This window comes from Corvus moneduloides, chromosome 18 (assembly GCF_009650955.1).
Source record: "Corvus moneduloides isolate bCorMon1 chromosome 18, bCorMon1.pri, whole genome shotgun sequence".
NCBI classification, from domain to species: domain Eukaryota; kingdom Metazoa; phylum Chordata; class Aves; order Passeriformes; family Corvidae; genus Corvus; species Corvus moneduloides.
In genome coordinates this window covers 10,827,219-10,842,226 of record NC_045493.1, presented here as the reverse complement: position 1 = coordinate 10,842,226, position 15,008 = coordinate 10,827,219, and the positions used below count along the sequence as shown (strand labels likewise).

The 15,008-nt window shown below is 41.8% G+C and overlaps 1 protein-coding gene across 4 annotated transcripts in view; it reads right to left on the bottom strand.

Moving 5' to 3' along the window:
- HECTD4 (HECT domain E3 ubiquitin protein ligase 4) overlaps nucleotides 1-15,008 on the bottom strand; it is a 66,909-nt gene that overhangs the window by 31,360 nt on the left and 20,541 nt on the right. The window contains exons 13-32 of one of the 4 annotated variants that reach the window (XM_032128301.1): nucleotides 14,593-14,738; nucleotides 12,747-12,817; nucleotides 12,115-12,220; nucleotides 11,422-11,542; nucleotides 10,445-10,573; nucleotides 9,159-9,283; nucleotides 7,873-8,026; nucleotides 7,485-7,585; nucleotides 6,472-6,670; nucleotides 5,459-5,605; nucleotides 4,218-4,322; nucleotides 3,397-3,560; nucleotides 2,842-3,075; nucleotides 2,516-2,708; nucleotides 2,256-2,360; nucleotides 2,085-2,173; nucleotides 1,594-1,769; nucleotides 796-931; nucleotides 503-644; nucleotides 244-410 (exon numbers count right to left, since the gene is read on the bottom strand). In XM_032128301.1, the coding sequence (XP_031984192.1) occupies nucleotides 244-410; nucleotides 503-644; nucleotides 796-931; nucleotides 1,594-1,769; nucleotides 2,085-2,173; nucleotides 2,256-2,360; nucleotides 2,516-2,708; nucleotides 2,842-3,075; nucleotides 3,397-3,560; nucleotides 4,218-4,322; nucleotides 5,459-5,605; nucleotides 6,472-6,670; nucleotides 7,485-7,585; nucleotides 7,873-8,026; nucleotides 9,159-9,283; nucleotides 10,445-10,573; nucleotides 11,422-11,542; nucleotides 12,115-12,220; nucleotides 12,747-12,817; nucleotides 14,593-14,738 (2,810 nt within the window). The remainder of the gene's footprint in view (nucleotides 1-243; nucleotides 411-502; nucleotides 645-795; nucleotides 932-1,593; nucleotides 1,770-2,084; nucleotides 2,174-2,255; nucleotides 2,361-2,515; nucleotides 2,709-2,841; nucleotides 3,076-3,396; nucleotides 3,561-4,217; nucleotides 4,323-5,458; nucleotides 5,606-6,471; nucleotides 6,671-7,484; nucleotides 7,586-7,872; nucleotides 8,027-9,158; nucleotides 9,284-10,444; nucleotides 10,574-11,421; nucleotides 11,543-12,114; nucleotides 12,221-12,746; nucleotides 12,818-14,592; nucleotides 14,739-15,008) is intronic. The other 3 variants (XM_032128303.1, XM_032128302.1, XM_032128304.1) reach the window with 3 other exon arrangements.

The following is a 15,008-nucleotide window of genomic DNA, read 5'->3' as shown; positions in this document are numbered from 1 at the left end:
GCCCTCTATACATACCTGGGAACATGTCAGCCCAGTACGAAAGGAAAGTTCATCTACTGATAAATAAAAGCATTTCTTAGAAGTTTCTGCCTTTTTACCCCACAAGAGCCAAAGTATTTGTTGCAACCTTAGCTTTACCAACTTGTTGCCTCACAGCTACTCACTTCTGGCTTTCCAGCACACAAAGCAATTTACTCCCTTCCACAGAGACCAAACCACCGAATTCTGGAGAAATGCACCCACCTTGGGCCTCCCTGGAGCACCATGGTCACCGGGCCCACCAGGTGGGTCACGCCCCCGACGCGCACTGCGGCCGTCAGCAGCTCCCTCATGTGCACCAGGGCCTGCTTCCTGGTGTTCCCACGTCTCCAGCGGGTCTGAGCAGCCAGCAGGAAGCTGCTGCTGGACACCTGCAAGGTTTGGGATGGGATTTTTGTTAGACACAAACAAGGCACCTCCTGGTTTTGTGCAAGTTGGAGTCCGAAATAAGATAACGACGTACGGCTTGGTCAGGGTTTGTCCCGATGAAAGCGAAGAGCTGCCCCAGCAGGACACTGTAGGTGGGTTTGTCCCTGCTGTCCTCGATGGCCAGGGACTGGAGCAGGGTGAAGGAGCTGCTCCTGTGGCTGGTGACGTGCCGGCGCCTGCGAGGGAACAGGAATGTTACACCCGGCAGCAGAAGCTGATCCAACCAGCACAAATCCTGCTGTGCTGGCAGGGATAGATTTGATCAAGTTGATCATTGGAACAGCACAGGCACAGAGGTGTAAAGGGAAGGTCTCAACCCTGCTGTACCTCTGGCTGGCCCGGGCAAACTCGATGTCCTCGTTGCCAATCATCTCCAGGTCGGATGGGGCGGACATGCTGCGCAGGAACACGGGCTGGCGCACGGCGTGCGAGATCACCTTGGTCTCAGAGGCTGATTTACAGGCTGAAGTATTATAAAATAATAAATAAAAAGGTCATTCCTGGTGCAGGGAATTATTTACAAACTGGATTTAAAATCACTGTTGGATATTACAGTGAAAACTGAAACATAGGGTAGAGAAAACCCAATCTAAGCAAGAACATGCAACTCAGATCTGAGAATTTTCCTGTTTTCAATCCTGTTGGGAGTTAAAGATTTGCAGCTGAAGGCTTCAATTCACAAACTTCCAAATGCAACTTTAAAAAGATAATAATCAGCACATGTTAAGAATCTCTCAAGGGAGATTTAGAAGGAGAACTGCAAGTCACTGATGTTTTCATATGAAACACGTAAACAAGAGTGTGGAAGTTTCAGCTCAATCTCACTACAAACAAAATACAAAAACAGCTCTGAGGGTTTTCCTGTTTCAGGTATTTTTCAAATCAGATTTCTTTTGATTTGGTTAAGTATTTTCCCCCAATAAATCAAGAGACTAAAGTTTAAATTCCACCTGTTATTACTCAGATCTCAAATTACCATCATCATGGCAATCAGAAAACAAAGACTCGACTTTATTATAAAAGAATTCACTTAAATTAGGAAAAAAACCATTTAATTTTGAGCAGAAGAGGGACAAATAAGAAATAAATGCTATCTTTAGGAACTGCTGGTAATTAGAGTTGTACCTGGAGTTTCTGCAGGGGTCCCAGATATGCTTCTGGTGATCCCAGACTGTGCTGCAATGGTGACATGCAACAACAGCTCTGCTCTGTTCATCAAGCTCTTCACCAAGGTTTTTGTCTTTGCTAAGGGATGAGAGGTCTTCTGGATCAGGGAATTCACCTCTTGGAAAAACTTCTCCCTGGGATTATGAAAGGGAAGTAAAAGAAGCAAAGTCAATGATGTCTGAATGCTTTCAGAAAGGAAGTGTTACTGTGGAAAAGGTCAGTTAAAGAGGACTTTTGGCATCAATATGTTCTATGCCAACAATGGAGAAAGCAGAAAACACGGAAGAAATAAACAAGTGATTTGCTAGCAAACACAAGGAGTTGTAGGTATTAATATTAATATATTTAGCACAGAAGTTTCTAATCATTTCATCAGATACTTTTGGAACTCTCTGAAATTCCCCTGAAGCTGCCCCTCCTTTGAGGCCTAAATGTTCACTAATACTGACCTTAATGCCAGGACCACATTCTCAAGATCACTTCCATCAAAAGAAACTTCTTTCATTGAACACAGAAGCTCCAGCTCCTTCATCTTGCTCTAAACAAAGGGAAGGAGAAGGATGAACAGGTTTGAAGGAGCAGAGTGAGGCACAAGCACCCACAGCAGCCCCAGTGCTCACCTCGTTGAAGTGATAATCATAAAAAAAGGGGACATTGTTCTCCAGCTTCCCGTGCATGGCATCATCCACCTCGTTCTGCCACTTCTGCTCCAGCTCAGCCACACTCTGATAAAGAGACAGAAGTCACACTTGTTGTACTTAAGGTGTAGAAGGGAGTTTAAAAGAAGAAATCTTGAGTAGATTTTGGATTTCTGTGCTGCTAAATTACACCTTTATTCTCAAAAAAAGCTTTCTGTTGTTTCAAATCATTTTCTTTTTACCTGCAGCTGTCTCTCCATGGCATTCAGCTTCTTAAAGGTCTCTCCCATAATTTTACAAAGTAAGTCATATTCTTCAGCATGTTCTTCCTGGTACTGGAAATTTATCAGGGATTGGAGAGCATCAACTAAATTCAGATGTTTAATCACACAGGAAACCACCATCTCCTCCATGACTTCTGGCTGGATCACTTCCCTAGGGTTCCAGGGAAAGCCAAACTCATTAATCAGGAGTAAGAGACCAACTTGGACAGTTCATATTTATAAATCATCAGATGCTGCATTCACAAACGAGGTTAAAAAACCAGAGGGAAACAAGGACTCCTTACTTTATACTGGGTCTAAACTGAGGCCGAGCACGTCCAGAAATTTCCCTGAGCTTGATCATGATTCCTGGGGGCAGCCTAATCCTGGGCAGATCAAAGTAGTGTCCAACAGGAGGCACGAGCACATCAGAGGGGTATGTGAATTCCCTATCCTCCTCTATAGTGAGAGGCAATGGAGATGGGCTTGGAGTAAGGGCTGGAGATATGACCCCGTTGGCTTCCACCTGCCACTGGCACCTGCAAAAGGAAATAAAAACCAATTAAAAGGATTTTTATTTCCCCCCTCATTGAGAAAGACACTTCAGTCAATGACACATTACAAAGACTAAGTATTAATAAATGAAGTGTGGCTTGTACCAAGCATAACCCAACCCTCATTTTACTCTAAAAACCCCTCTGTTTTGGAGAACATTCCCTCAGTTTTAGGTGACACAAACTGCTGAACAAACTACAGGAAAACTGATCCAAACATCGCTGTAAAGCACAAGACCTGAGCCCAACTATACAAGTCACCTCCCCTCAGAAAAAACCACTCAGATCAAAATTGATTATTTTTACCTTTGTAAGAGTTTAGATCTTAAGAGCTCTTGACAGGTTTCTTCATCTTTGGTAATTTCTGGCCCATTGTACAAGATCCTCAGCATAGAACAGGCCAGCACAGAGAGGCCCAGGGCCAGGTCAACCAGGAATGGCAAACCTCCTGACACATCTTCTGAGGATTCCTGCAGAAGGAACAGGGAGAAGTTCAACCAAGCAATCCACCAGGAAGGCCTTTCCCGTCTATTCAAGATAGGAGATTTTATATATAATCTTTTCTATGTAAGGTATAGCTCGATATCAATCTTAACCCTCACACAAAAATTGCTCAACAATTAACAGCAAGTTGTAAGAACAACTCAAGGCAAGAAATAAGGGATTTAAACATTTTCCTGAACCAAGAAGGAACAGGTGAAGTTATTTTTGGTTCAGTCACCCTAGTCCTAACTTGTAGTGGGATTCAAGATCCCCTGTGTTTGATCCCAGCATCCCTCCCCTCTCTTCTTCGTGGGCTGGAATCATTATTTCCTCAGGACATCTCCAATTTTCAGGTTGTTACAAAGAAATCCTGACCTACAAGCAGCAAGGGATGCTGAACTGGCTTCAGGAGGTAGATAAGACATGTTTGATACCAGCTATCTCCATGAATCCCTAAGCCTCATCTCAAACTCGGGTTCTTTTCATTGCCAACACATGATTTGTCTCACTGCCCAAACCAGTCGCTGCTGGTTTCCATTTCAAACTGCCAAGCTGGAAGCACATTTCTATCGATCTGGAATTTGTGGCAGGCAGGGGACAGTGGAAGCTGAAGCTCTCCCCCTGGAATTCTCCCCCTGGAATACCTGTGCTCGGACAGTGCAGGCAAAGCCCCACATGGCTTTGTCCGGAGTGTTGTGCTCCCGACCACTCCGCATTTCGAAGGAGAACGTGACTGTGTCTCCTTCCACCTTCAAATATCCACGGCAGGAAAGGGGGGGGGGGAAAGAAAAGAAAATATATTTAATAATTGAGGCAAACAAGCAGGCTTTTCACACAAGCGGTTATTTTATAGGTTAATGCTTTTAATGACAGGTTTCTGGGTGTTGTTTTTATCTCAAATGAGATACTCTGATTTAAGATTTTTCCCTTTTTGTAAAGGTGTCTTTTAGTAGACAACTTAATTTTGCTGCTGGCTGACTACAGCAAAACAGAAAGAACCACCATAGCTGTGAAATCAAAAGCAGAAATTATCAGTATGTTACTTAGCCTTGATTTTCACTGTTTGGCTGCAAGAAACCAGGCAATAATTAACAATTCTCTTCCTGAATGAAGACAAACAAGTTCTTCAATTAGAAGAATGACAACAAATTAATCAAGGAGCTTGCTAAAAGAACAGTATCAAAATCCATTGTGAAAAATAAACCGAATTCTATTAATTGTGAACAATGGAGTTCTTGTCTGAAATTGCTCTCCAGTTTATTACCTCTTGATTTCTTTTTTACAACGTGTTTTTGTTACGTAAACAAGCCCAGTTTTAGTGGGGGACAAGGTAGCAGCACAAATAAATATTAAACAAAAATAAAATCACACTGCAGAGAGTGTGAGGGGACACATTACCAAAGGATTGAAATGCTGAGGTTTCAAGAAGTTTAAGGGATTCTTCTGTCTTAGTTTTACTGCCAATGAAATTTCAAAACCCAACAGAAAGAGCTGGAAGTTGTTTGTTACATTTACTACTTGATATATTTGGGGGTTACTATCAAAAAAAATTGACTTTAAGAGAATCTGCACAGACTGTGCAAGAACTTCTCCTAGGAGGGTGTACTTAGGAGAAGAGCAGTGCCATCAGAGACTCCAGGACTCAAACATCTCCATCAGGAACTCCAGTAAGACACAAAACAAACTCCAAGGGAAGCATCACACGGAACACAGAGCCGAGTTTAAAGATATCCCCCAAGGACACAACAGCTCACTGAGCAGATCACATCATGGATAACTGTACATTTAAAAGCTTGGAATGCATAGCTGTGAGGGTAAAATGGGCTGGGCATGGTTTCCAAAGGGAATTTTCTATGGGAAATAGGGGTGGATGGTAATACTGTACCTTCACTAAGTCCTTGGGCCACCCCGTTCCTAAGACACTACGGCTGCCATATCCCAGTGTATTGCCTCCATACTCAGCAACCTTCCTACTGTTTGTGCTAGGACCAGCATAGATCACCAACTTCAAAACATAAAATACACTGTTAGACTGTAAGAGAAAAACAAGAAAACCTAATAATAATAATAATACTTAGCACTTCCACCGCGCTTTCGACTCTCGAAGCGCTCCATGCACATGAACCAATCCTCACAGGCTCTGTGAGGGCAGCAGGGTTAAGTATTATTATCCCCATTTTACAGATGGGAAAACTGAGGCACGCAGGGACTCGAGGGGCTCGGCCCCTGCTCACACAGCAGGGCTGGGAGCAGAGAGCAGGAGAAATCCTGACTGCCAGCCCTGAGCCATAGAACAAACTCCTTCCCTATCAGTGAGGGGCTGATCCTGCTCCCAGCAAAGCCAAAGGTTTGTCAGTGATTTTGGTGGGAACATGAGGAGCCTGGGGGAGTTTAATCAGTAATGGGTGACATTAATATTGAAGATACTCCCATTAGTTATTTATGAGCATCCCAGAGCTTGCTCTATGCCAAAGAATAAACAGCAGCACTTAGCAAGCAGCTCTCTGATAATACAAAGTAGATAAGTGCTATTGGTTGTTTTCCTAAAATTAAAGTACTTGTTCCTATTAATCCAGGTAAACAAGCTATTTATCATCAGGGAAAAAGGAACCTTTCCAGCTCTGCCCAGTTTAAACCAGCTGTGCTGATCAAAGGAGGCAGCTGGATTAAAATTCGGGAAATAAGGAAAACTGAACATCAGTAAAAATGTCCAACTTGGACTGTCTGAGCTGGCCTGAAGTCATTTTTAAAAAAAACAGAATTGACAGCATTTCTGAGGAGGAAAAACCAACCCAAACCACCCCTGAAGCCTCCCACACTTCTCCCATGGCAGAACTGCCACTACTTTTTTTGAGGGAATTCCCTCACTGCAGAGGTGCTGAGCTGGCCCTTGCTTACCTTGTCATAATCATACTGGGAGGAGCATCTGTTGTCAAATCTAAGATACAAACAGCGGGCTCCTGGAATGTGGACAGTTTCCTTAAATTTATAGTTATCCCTGACGGGATGGACTGTCTCCACAGTCTTCCCAGCAGCCCAGGGAGCAGGGATCTTCAAACCAGTCAGGAATCCTGGCTCTTCCTTCTCTTCCAGCATCCTGAAATTAAGGGGGAGAAATTGGGCCTAAAATACAGCACACGGATTTCTATCAATCAGACATTAAGATATAAAATACTTAAAATCACTTCTCAGTACTGATACAGGGACACAAGGAACTGACTCCTGGTTTTAGGCATGACTGGATTGAGGGAATTCATATATTCCATATATTATTATTATTATTATATAATATAATCATATATACCATTATTCATACATTAGACATATTCTTATGCACAAAAATCACATCATCACAAATTCTTTAACACTACAAATCCTCCAATGCTGCAAATAAGCATTTTCATTTGATTTTAGCTGTTTGTTTCTGTTTCTAAGCAGGAGCTGGAAAACTTTGAGCTGAGACACAGCATTTAAATGCAGGAGTTAAAAATGTTATTTTTGTCTGTAAATTAAACCATTTAATGGCTTTGCAATGGTTTTAATTCTGTATCTCATGCTGCCAGAGCAATTTACATTTCCTCTTGATGGTCCTCCTTAGCCTAATTTATTGTGAGAGGAACATTTAGAATTAATTCCTAATGCTTGAGGTGAGGGAAAAAACCAAAACAAACCATATTCTGTGTAAACAACCTGAAGATATTAATAGTTTAATTCTATATACAGAACAAAATTTGGAACTAATTGCCTTTTGAAAAAGCTTATATAAAACTGAGACAGCCTTAGAAATCATTCCAGCATACCTTTAAAAGTTAATTCAAATAAAAACTGCTGCTTTATCCCACAGCAATGGCCAGATGGACATTACAGTTCAGTTTATCCCATGAAAAGACCCAAATGTAAAGAAAAATCACCTCTCATCAGGTAACTGCTTCCCTTTCTGCTCTGGAGCACAACTGGGGGAACTGTTCAGTTCTGAGAAAACTGGAGACTGGGTTTTAAGCAGCAGTGCAGTCTGTGGCCCAAAATACACAGTGTTAGGGACATGCAAACTGGAAAGCATTTTAAGAGCTCATTATTGAAATAATTAACAATCCTACTGTTGCTATTGACAATAAATCATTACTGAGCAGCTCCTGGAGCAGTCAAATTTAACATTCAGCATCAGCAGCTTTGGCAGCTGCTGAGAAACTCTGAACTCTGATGTGTGGATGAGCCTCTGCAGGAAGCTGAGCAGCATTTTGGAGGCTGCAGGCCCCAGGGTTGGCCCTGGGCAGCCCAGGGGTGGCACAGAGCCCATACCTGGCTGGTGTAAAGGACCAGCTGCACCAGCTGAGGCATCAGGGCATCAGCCATGGTCAGGGTCTGCAGGTTTGGGTGCATCAGGGATGTCAGCAGCACAGGCAGCAGGTGGCCAAGCATGGTGGCCTTTGTGATCTGCTCCAGGCCTTTTAACCTGTAAGGAGAGCCAAAGTTACACAGAACAACTCTCTTCATACTGCAGCACTTCTGCTTTTAGTCACTTCTGAAACTACCCAAAAAATTGACTTTAAGAGAATCTGCACAGACTGTGCAAGAACTTCTCCTAGGAGGGTGTACTTAGGAGAAGAGCAGTGCCATCAGAGACTCCAGGACTGTTTTATCTTGTAGCAGCAATTCAAAATTCAGCAGAGAATGTTTGTATTCTATTAACAAAATCCCCAAAACAATCTTGAAACCACTACAATTTCTCCCAAATGTCAGTGACCTTGAATTGCTGACAATTCTCACTGAACAATCAGAGAGCAGAGACAGTAAATCAACAGTTTAATAATTACTTAGAGAAGGATAAGCTCCCCTGGGCACAGGATGAAAGTCCCCATCAAACATAAATGCACCAGTGTGGATATCAGCTCCCAGCACATGGAGCTCAAAGGACTTGAAAAGAATCTGCAGCTACAAAAATATATTAGAACATGAACTCATCTGAAAATATCACCCAGGAATTGTGTGCTGTCAATAAACACAACTAATCTTGCAGGCACAGAGAAGCAGAAAGTGCAACCTGAAGCACAGCTGGGACCGGAGCTGTTTGTTTGAGGAGAGAAAAGTTCACAGCTTTTGTTTCCATCCCATTCCCAAGGTGTACTTTTAAGAGGAGGAGAGACAGGGAAGGGCAGGTGATGGAATATGTGGGATATCAAACCAACATCCAAGGCTTGTCATGGATAAATATCTAGTCCAGCTACTAGGGATGTAATAATCAGGAATTTAAAAATAAACAGATTGTTCTACCTTACAGGAGTATTCCCAGCTAATTAGAGTTTGCTTCCAGGTATCCTACTCATAAATAGCATTTCACTGACTTCCCAATTTGAGGTTCCTATAGAAATATCAACCTACAGATGATCAGGACTGACATGGAGAGTGATTCTAAATTCTCCACCAGCTGAGTGCTAAACAACTGCTACAGGAAGAAACAGTTCCTATGCATTCAGAGCTCAAAAATAAAGTGATAAAGACTAATTAATGCTAACAGTGCTTGTACAATAAGCCACAAAGAGCAACAGTTCCCTGTTACCAAATTAGGATCCTCCCACTTGTCTTACCTTTGCTCCCTGTCAGAAATGTCACTGTTAATTAGTGCTGTAGTGACTTGTTGCAGCATTTCTAAGACTTCATCACATCCTGTCAGAATTTGTGTGGCAAGAGACAAAATGCTGGTCTTGAGTTCCTAAGTAAAAAAAAAGAGTTACAGGATACTTAAATTCTTAAAGAATCCCCCCAAAAAGGACGACAGAACAAAAAGATGGATTTCCAAATGAAAAGAATGATAATGTGACCTGGCAGGCCTGCAGCAGGAGATTCATCCAAGACTTAAATTTGATTAATGTTAAGCCCCAAAGTGCTGGGAGAAACTAGGTGCATGTTTTATACAGGATGCACATCCAGTTTCTAGAGGGAAGGAAGCCCCAAGTCCAGCACAGGAGAGAGCTGAGAGCCAGCCAAGGTACAGGACTGGTGACACAATGTCCTAGCAGGGATGAGGAGCACTGCAGAGAGAGAAACTGAACAATGAACACGGGGTGAATAAGTGACACAAGAAAAATACTCCAATATTTAGCATTTACTCAATAAGCCTGAACAAATCACTTCCAACTGCAGCAGCTCACAAGCACACACAGCCTCAAAGAGCAGCAGAGAAAACCAGCTAAGCAAAATACCAGAAATTCAGAAATCAATTCCATTAGAGAAGAATTATTACCAGAACTACTATGACCAGACAACCTGCACTCCAGGGCAAACCTGGCTTCTGGGAGCTGGCTGAAGCAGTGTGAAATGCAGCATTTTAATAAACTTATACCAACTAAAGCCTGTCCTCAAACTTTGTCTTCTAAAAGCTTCCTTGCCACAAACTTTATCCTCTCTGTTTCAGACAACTGATGGAGGTTGTTTGTTAAAACTGCAATGAAGCAGCAGCCAGGTAAGGGAAATGAGAAACCCCTTTTCTATTTATTTAAAAATATTTTTTCAAGGACCACCTGAGTGATTTGGAGAAGAAAACATGTCTGGGGTAATGTGTCCAGGAAAGGAAATTCCCATGCCAGGAATCCCACTAGCACTTATTAGCTGAAATATATTTAAAATCTCATTATATATATATATATTTAGGAAGGAAAGCATCTGCTCTCACTGATAACAGGGAAAGCAAGCTGGAATCCTGAACATAAAATAACTGCAGATTTTACTCTGGACAGTTTTTTCCTGTTCTCCAGCTACTTAACTCTATCCAAAGGGAAAGAACCAGCAGCAAACAGCAAATGCACTGCAGGAACAAGGTGTTACAGGCACACTGACTGGAGAGAGCCATACTAGAATAAAACTTGGTGTTTACCTGTACCTTCAATGTCTCTCCCTGCAAGGAGCTGTCACTGTCATCATTGTCATCAGGTTTAATCAGAATAGTGTTACTGAGGAGGTGATTCTGCACAGCCATCAGGTACCGCAAGCACGAGGACGCAGCCTTGAACACAAATAAGTAAAACTTTGCATTATCCAAACCCTTGAGCTGGGCAAGCCTCAGACTTGGAAGTTGGAAAGAGGTAAAAAAGGTTGAGGAAGAAGAAAAGCAAGAGCAAAGAAGTAACTTTTTCTATTTAAGTAAAGAAACCAGTTGCAAAACGCTGAATTTTGTGAAGTAACTGACAAAAATATAAAGAGGCAGCAAAACTTTGTTCAGGTTTGGAACATTATAGGAATATTCAGGAACTCTAAGAATTAATGAACTATTAAAAGATCATGCCACCAGAGGGATAAATGTAATTCACACTCCTGAAGGTGATGGCTCCATGCCACTCCTCCTTTCCCACCCTCCTGCAGCACAGGCCAGGACTTCCTGTCCCCTCCCAGTGTTTTTATGGAAGCTCAACCTGCCTTTCTCAGGGAGCTGATCCTGCTGAAAATACCTGCCCATACTTTTACCATCAAATGTCAGCTTTCACTCATTTCTGTCTGTCACTGATAATTCCTTCAGCCTGTAGGAACCATAATACACAAGTACATGTTTGATTTTTTAAGCTGCTGCAATGCTTTGAACACTGAGATTCACAAAGTTCCCTTAAAATGAACAGGAACCAGAGCAACTGGAAAATAAATCCACGTATAAACCTGTTCCAGCATTACGGAATGATTTACTTTGCTATGAGAAATTATTCTTTTCTTCCCTGCACGGCACAAAAGACATTCTTCTCCTGGATTTTTTAAGACACAACTATGGAAGTTTCACCTCCATGTACTCAGTGAAGAGGATGGATTCAAGGAGGAAAAGAAGCCAAAGGCAGAGCTACTTCTATCAAAACACATTTTACTTACAGGCACAGTTGAAAGAAGCCTTTGAAAGTCATCTTTAGATACAGTTTGGCACTTGGTGATTAAGACACAAGATTCTCGGACAACAATCTTGAGGATGTAGTGCAAGAGCTCATCATTGAGTCTTCAAGAGAGGCAAGAAAGGTGGAAAATGTTAATCATTAATTAAATGTGCATTTTGTACAGCTCAGCTCACGCTGCAAGCTGGATCCCTGATTATGGGAAACCCAAATTCGGACACAAAAACCCCCCAAGCCTGAAATGTTTAACAAGTGCAACAGATTTCCAGGGGTTTGCTGCACTGTGCTGAGGTAAATCTGTGATTTCTTATGGCTCCTCTAAAAGACTCCTCCCAACTTGAACAGGTACTTGAGACTGGCAGTTTTACTGCTGGAAAGTCACCTATGATATGCAGAGAAATGCCATAAAATCCTATTTATGAAATTATCATTCACATTTATCATGAACACTGCAAGGAACAAGGAATCCCAAACCCAGTCTGGGTACAGAAGCCTCCAAAGTTTGCTTTAAAACATCAAATCTCTCCTCATCCTAATGAAATCTCCCCTTCCCGCAGACACAAACAACATCCAGGTCACACAGCAGGAACATAATGAGCCATTCCAGCAGAAGTTCCTGCAAGTTCACCTCAAGCAAATAACAGAAAAATACTCTATAAATGGGGAGGCTTTTTACCTATAATGATCATCATCTTCACTTCCAAATCTGTTGTTCTGCAGCTGCTCAGCTAAATTAGTCAGGATAACATCCCGGAGCTGGGAGAGGCCGCTGTTCCTCTCTCCTAAAAAGGAAATAAAAAACTTTTGCAAAGCAGAATTTTACAGAATAGATTTCATTTCCCCTGATACCTTGTTTAACACGGACTAGAGCTCAGGAATGGCTGCATTCCCAGGGTAAGCAGAGCTGCTGTCCCAGACTGGGAGCATTTTCCCTGCCTGTGGCACTGGTGGAAATTCCCAACACGTTCCTGTGAAGTGACAAATTACTGAGCATCAGCTGCTTCCAAGCCCAGATTCCCATTTCCTGGTGAACTCAAGGACATTATTCCCCCTTCACTGAGGTCTAACGTTTCCTCTGATTCCTGGGTACTTGCAAATATTCCTTTTCTCCACCTGACCTACCCTTGGCCATGCAGCCACTCAGAAGCTGAAGCATTCCACAATTTCCTAGAAAAGCAGATTTAAAATGGATTTAAAGCAGAGTAGTGCCCAATACCCCAAACTGTTCTCCCTCTAAGCTTGAGATGTATTTGATTTTTGTTCTCAGTTAGAAAAACCCCACTCTCACCTGGCATCAGACATTCTCACCTTCAGTTAAGACCAATTTCAACAAATTATTGATTTCTGCTTCTCCGGGATACAGGATATTTAAACCAGAGCTAAGGAAAAAATAAAGCCATGCATTATTTGATGGATTTAGAAGTGAGCAGAACCATTTCAATGGACACGTGACAAATGGCACCACAGACTCAGCATCTGATGGAACATTTACAATGTCTCTGTAAAGGCTTAGAAGAGCATCCTCCAGAGTTTAACATCAATATTAGGAAATATGCAGCTGTTTTCTCCAGGAATCTCTTGTAATCAACTATATTTTATTGTTTAAGTCCCGAAGCTTCTCCAAGAGCTATTTGCTTCCCTCTGGAAAACTCCCCATTAATCACATGCACACAGGGCAGCACAATCAGTTTGTTAAGAAACAGAGGTGTCAGGAAAAATTATAATGGCTCAGAGAAAAACTCCAAAAACTCTGGTGATGGGGTAAGAGCTGAGGCTTCTCTGTGACCAGAACAATGGAAAATACAAATACAATAATCAAGAAATCAGTCACTAATGCTACAGTTTTGTACTTCCTGAAGACTGGCTGTACAGAGGTGTTAGTTTAAGCTACAGAGGAGCTCCTGGAAGGAGCATTTCAGGAACACCCCAGCTCTGCAGAAACATTCCGGGTGGAGACTATTCCCCTCTAACTTCTGATGAACTCTGTCCTTTCTATGTGAATTCCCCTATCAAGACCACAATCACTTCAAAGGAGCACTTCATGCCTGTCTGAAGTACTGAAATCATTATGCAACTTTGCCATTTCCTTCGCCTCTTCTTTTTCAGTAACACTCTCACAGAAAACTGGGATGTTTTTCAGCTTCACACTGAGAGCACAGATTATTGCAGCTTCCTTCCCTCTAGCTCATGCTGATCCACGCAGATAGAAACCTCAGGAAAACTTATCACACATTGCCAGCTACCTTTGAGGGTTCCATTGGCACCAGAATCCCCCAAGGAGAAAACAGGAGGAAGGAAACATCACCCAATCCCCACGTTGGAGCTGTTTAACAAGTCACTGGAACACCCAGGGTTAATAAACAAGGTGTCCTTGCAGGTGACAGTAGACACTTTTCCGTGTCAGAAAGCAGGTCCCTGAAAAAGCCAGGTAATCCTCCTGAACTCTTCACTCAGAGTTGCACAGAGCCACAGAAATTTGGAATGCTGTGATTCACACCAAGAAAATGCAGGTTGATCTTCAAAAGATTTTGGTCTCAATCTCTGGAGCACTTCCCACTGGAACAGGTTCTATTTGTCCTTGGCACGCTGGAGCCAGCATTCCTTGGCCCTGAGGTTTCCATTATCTCCTTTTCAGGAGATACCACCACACTTCTTTTTTTCCCTGGGCATTCAGTCTCAGAGCATTCCTCAAGTATTATTAATCCCTCCAGTATTATTAATTCTGCTCCTCCTGATGTTCCTTCTGTTCAAGGGAACTCCAGTGTTGTCACTTTAAGAGCTGTCAACACCAGCTTTGCCTTTCTCTCAACACCACAGCCGCTAAATAAGGAACTCATTCAAGAAAACTTTGCTTGAATTTAGCAACTATTTTATAATAAACATTAGGAAAAAAAAGATCCATAAGAAAGCCAAAAAAAAAGCAACAAGTTAAAAGTATGGAAAGTAATTACTACCTGTTATTTCATCAAGACCAACACACATTTCTCTTCTCCCACAGACAAACTGTAATAATTTTATCCTGACTTCAAATCCATCACACTAAATTTTCTCATATTAATTTAAAATTAAACTGAGTACAATTTCAATGTTCATCAGTCACTACATTTCAAACAAACTAAAATCTAAAGTTGAACTTGATAGAACAGATACTCACCTAATAGCCAGACAAACTTCCTTCTGGATTTCAGAGCAGATCTGATCCCTTGGGGCCATCAGTAACTGCCACAGTAACAGGCCAGACCTTCTGACAATATCTCTGTTCCTTTCAGTTTGGGGGCTGAAGAAAAATTTAAAAACCACCTAAGAAAAATTAAACACAACAATATTAGTATTAAAAATATAAACATTACTTACATTAACTTATTTTCTGCTGTCAGTTTCTCGAACCATTTGTGTGGGCCTAGAAATTTGAGAGTCAGAATATGATTTTGAATCAAAAATGAGGGAAAAATAGAAAGAAAAAAGGAAATAAACTCTCTGGGTTTTATTTTAATCTGTAAAGATAGAGACTAAATTTAAATTAGGGCTCTTAAATGAGTATGCAAAATATTGCAAAGCCACTGCTAAATC